Source organism: Gavialis gangeticus, unplaced genomic scaffold (assembly GCF_001723915.1).
Source record: "Gavialis gangeticus isolate Ggan-Ray unplaced genomic scaffold, GavGan_comp1, whole genome shotgun sequence".
Lineage (NCBI taxonomy): Eukaryota > Metazoa > Chordata > Crocodylia > Gavialidae > Gavialis > Gavialis gangeticus.
Window position 1 is genome coordinate 42,447,577 of NW_017729030.1, and position 4,272 is coordinate 42,451,848.

A 4,272-nucleotide genomic window follows, 5' to 3' on the forward strand; every position below is an offset into this window, starting at 1 on the left:
AGAGGGGACCAGCAGGCATTGGGAGAGTCCCTGTTCCCCCGAGCACTACCAGGAGTGACTAGAAATAATGGTCACAAGCTGGCAGAGGGTAAATTCAGATTAGACATCAGGGGGCGCTACTTCACAGTCAGGGCGGCTAGGATCTGGAACCAGCTTCCAAGCGAAGTGGTGCTGGCTCCTACCCTGGGGGTCTTTAAGACAAGGCTTGACAATCACCTTGCTGGGGTTGTTTGACCCCAGTATTCTTTCCTGCCATGGCAGGGGGTCGGATTTGATGATCTGCTCAGGTCCCTTCTGACCCTACTAACTATGAAACTATGTTCACCACTTTTTGAGGTTTGGCTTTTACAGTTCTTCCTTTTTTAAGGGGAAGTATGTCTTCTAGTTCTGCAGTTAGTCAAATAAATACATCATCGTTTTTAAACCTAGGAGTTTTAGTAGCATTTTGTAAGGTTATGCTCTACCCAGGAGGACCTAATTTTAGCCCTTTCAGTCCCTATTTAATCTCTTCTTATTCTGAGTAGAAGAATATTCTCCATAAACCTTTTTGGGGGGAGGTTCTTCCCCAAGCATGTTTTGGGATCATGGGACCAAAGGGAATGTCCTAGGTCTTTAAGTCCAGCCCCCTTGATATCACATGCACTATATTCTGTCCCTTTATAAAAAGTAGTTAGATATTTTGTCCCTCTGGCTCCAGTTGGAAGACTGTTCTATAGCCTCAGTTCTCAGACAGGTAGGAAGCTTCTTCTGATTTCCACGTAGATTTATTTGTGACCATTTTATGTTCTTATCCCAGCACAGATTTTCTTCTTCCCTGGTGTTTACTCATGGATTTATTTATAGACAGCAATCGTGTTTTCTTGGTCTTCACTTTGCTGGAAGGGCAAGCCATTTTAGTCTCTTCTTGTGTACAACAGGCTTTCTGTTTCCCCTGATCATCCTCGTAGCCTTTCTTTGTTCTACTCCAAGTTCATTTTCCTGGAACATGAGTGATTATGATTGTACTTAGTATCCCAAAGTGTGTCTTACCAATGGCATGTATAATGACATGAATATTTCCTTTTCTTTACTGGAGAGATTTTTCCTGACAGTATTTGCCTTTCTCAAGGCTGCCTCACAGGGATGTCTCATAGTCATACTAAGATTAACTATTGTATCAAGATCCTCCTTCTCAGTAGTTTCCAACTAAAAAAAGATGGAGTTGTGTTGGATTTTAAGTAAAGAAAACTATAGATCAGTCTGTTATTGCTAATAATGTACGAGTTAGTCTAAGTGCTACACACAGCTTTGTGAGAGCATAAGTCAGAAATCTGTAGCCACTTAAAGCAATAAAATCCTGGACAGCCCTTTTATTCTGAAAATCATGTTATGAACATCTTTATAAAGGAAATATGCAAACTAAGGATGCTTCAAGGGATGCAAATAAACACAGCCAATTTAAAAAATAATAATAATTTGGAGTTCTATGCCTGCTCTTAATTTGTATTCATCTTAATACCAACTTTTTTTTATGGCTTTACAGTTGTTTTTCTGTCTTGTAAAATATGCTTCTTTTTCTTGTTGCTGTGTGAAAGGCATCTGACAATGGAAAATAAACCTGTAGAAATACTACCAAAAGCATGAAGAAAACAAACAAGGTTTAAAAATAAAGCATCTGATTTTTTTTTTTTTTTTTCCATTTAAGCTTTCATTAACATGTTACAAAATAGCAAAACAATGTTTCTCTGATTCTTTCTAGTTGTACTAATGTCACATGCAACAGTTAGATCACTGTAGAACATGTTTTTAAGTAACTGCTCCTATAGGTAAAATAATCAGTCCCTGTTAATATCAGAAGTTGATACCATGGCCACCAAGGTAAAGCACCGCCTGGCAGCAGCAGCAGGGGGAAGGGCACAAATCCATGCCACCACATCTCACTCTGGCAGCCATGGTGGCATGACACTCCCTCCTGCATGCTGGGCCACAGAGACGCCTCCTCTGGAGCTGGGTCTGGCCCTGCTGCAACCCCACGTCCTGCTCTGGGCACAGAAATCTTGGAGGGAATATACTCTCCGTGCCCCATTGCCTGTGCTCCTTTCCCCACCCAATGCCCCCATAGTGTCCACTTCTCTTCCCCTGCATGGTCTGTGCCACAGCCCCACCCCTGCCCCTATAGACGTACCTGTAGGGAGCTGTGGGAGTTGTTCTCTATGCTGCCTGGCTGCTGCATACATGTTTGTACACACAGATACACATGGCACCCCTACTTTGATCGCTTTTCTCCTTTTCCCCACAGCCCCAAGAAGCTCCTTGGGTGCTGGAACTCTGCCAGCCTGAAAGGGGAACCTGCTTTTTCCCAAGTTTTTCTCCTTTAAAGAGGCATAATCCTGAAGCATAGGACAGCTATACAGTTCAGATTTTTTTGGTAACTGTGTAAATCTTAGTTCCTTATACAATTCATTGTACAAGCCAGATTTACAGAAATAGTTGATCTGAAGGTCTAAAACCTATGGCCAACATGAGAATACTGTGGGGCAGAGGAAAATATATAGGGATTGAAGTAAGTCATAAACTGTTGTCACATATCTTGCTGGAACAGAAGTGTATAGGCAAATCGATAAGGTAAATCCAGTTCATAATGCATGTAAAATTCCATGTATTCTGAGTTTGGGGGGGGAAAAATCACTTTATTAAAAGAAATATCTTTATCTTCAGATTTCTCCCTGCAAATGCTAAAGGGAGAAGACTTTATTTTCTGATGTTTTACCCAAAATTGGTCCATCTTGGACAATTAGGAAGTCATCTTTCAACCCACGCATGGTAGGGACTTTAAAAGTTCAGTTTCTCAACTAACTAGGGCTGAAGATCAGGTAGGTAACTTGTTAAACTATATAGCTAGTCTAGGTTAGCTGGATAACTCAGATTTATGAACATTCACTTTGAAGTCCCTAGTTCTCCTCCTGGGTGCTCTTTGAAAATGAGCATTAGGGTAAGTTCAGGTTCTTGGAAATGAGATTCTGCTTTAAGTAAACATTTCATATGGAGTGAGAGGGAATCAAAGTTAATGTTCCTGGACCCAACAGATATCTAATTCTGTGGTAAAACTGCCACTCTCAGTAAGATGATATTAATTCAAAAATCCTCTTCAGCAAAATAACAAATATGTGCTGATATACATTCGTTTGCTACTTGTTCAAATAAAGTCTTTTTGCCACAGACTTCAGTATCCTTTTGTGTTAGCTTTTACAAAATATCAGCATCAATAAACTCTTTCAGAAATCTGTATTGGTGATCAAGCTGAATGCCACACGGTAATTTCTTGGTATTTTTAATAAGGAGCAGATGGCTGTGCAAGGAAAATATTCACATAACATTTTGTAACCTTCTAAAATTCAGGCAAAGAAAATTTTGTAGCTTTTGAACCAAACCTCAGAATATGATTAATTCAGAGGAGATCTATGTGATTTTCATAGTTAGGAATGATTTGCATCATTTTCCAGCATGAATCAAAACCAGTTCTACTTTTGGTCTGTTTTTGTTCTTTTTCCTATTTCAGATCCAGCTGTGGGATACAGCGGGACAGGAGCGGTTTAGAAAGAGCATGGTGCAGCACTACTACAGGAATGTACACGCTGTTGTGTTTGTGTATGATATGACAAACCTTGCCAGTTTTCACAGTCTGCCATCATGGATAGAAGAATGCAAACAGCACTTGCTTGCCAACGATATACCACGGATTCTTGTCGGAAATAAATGTGACCTGAGAAATGCTATTCAGGTGCCTACAGACTTGGCCCAGAAGTTTGCTGATACTCACAGTATGCCCCTGTTTGAAACCTCTGCTAAAAGCCCCAATGACAATGACCATGTGGAGGCCATATTTATGACACTGGCTCACAAGCTCAAGAGCCACAAGCCATTGATGCTTAGTCAACCCCCAGGTAGTGGTGAGATGCACTTAAAACCTGAACCAAAACCTGCCATGACCTGCTGGTGTTAGATCACAGTATTTATGTAGTCACCACCTCGTTGTATTTGCAGATGCTTTAAAATTACCTTGGTAAAGTTCCAGGTACTAGTAGCAATTAGATCTCTTTGGCACTTTAATGTGTTTTTTCTTGTATCTGTGTGCCCTATTCATCTCTTTGCACTTTTGTAATTACTGTCTGAATTACTGAATTTTGATTGTACATATACAGGAGAAAAGACTTTCAAGTGAGCCCACTCAAAGTCACTCGCTGCTTGAGATCATTTTCATCAGTTGTGGTAAGGTGTGTGTGTGTGTGTGTA

The 4,272-nt window shown here is 40.5% G+C and overlaps 1 protein-coding gene and 1 long non-coding RNA gene across 2 annotated transcripts in view; one reads left to right on the top strand and one right to left on the bottom strand.

Moving 5' to 3' along the window:
* LOC109301166 overlaps positions 1 to 2,334 on the bottom strand; it is a 3,336-nt gene extending 1,002 nt beyond the window's left edge. Inside the window, exon 1 of the long non-coding RNA XR_002098456.1 lies at positions 329 to 2,334. This is a non-coding gene — a long non-coding RNA (uncharacterized LOC109301166). The remainder of the gene's footprint in view (positions 1 to 328) is intronic.
* RAB33B (RAB33B, member RAS oncogene family) overlaps positions 1 to 4,249 on the top strand; it is a gene marked incomplete at its 5' end in the record, with an annotated part of 21,656 nt that extends 17,407 nt beyond the window's left edge. Inside the window, one exon of the mRNA XM_019521830.1 lies at positions 3,539 to 4,249. Coding sequence (XP_019377375.1) covers positions 3,539 to 3,982 — 444 coding nt within the window. The remainder of the gene's footprint in view (positions 1 to 3,538) is intronic.
* Between the last annotated feature and the right edge of the window lie 23 nt (positions 4,250 to 4,272).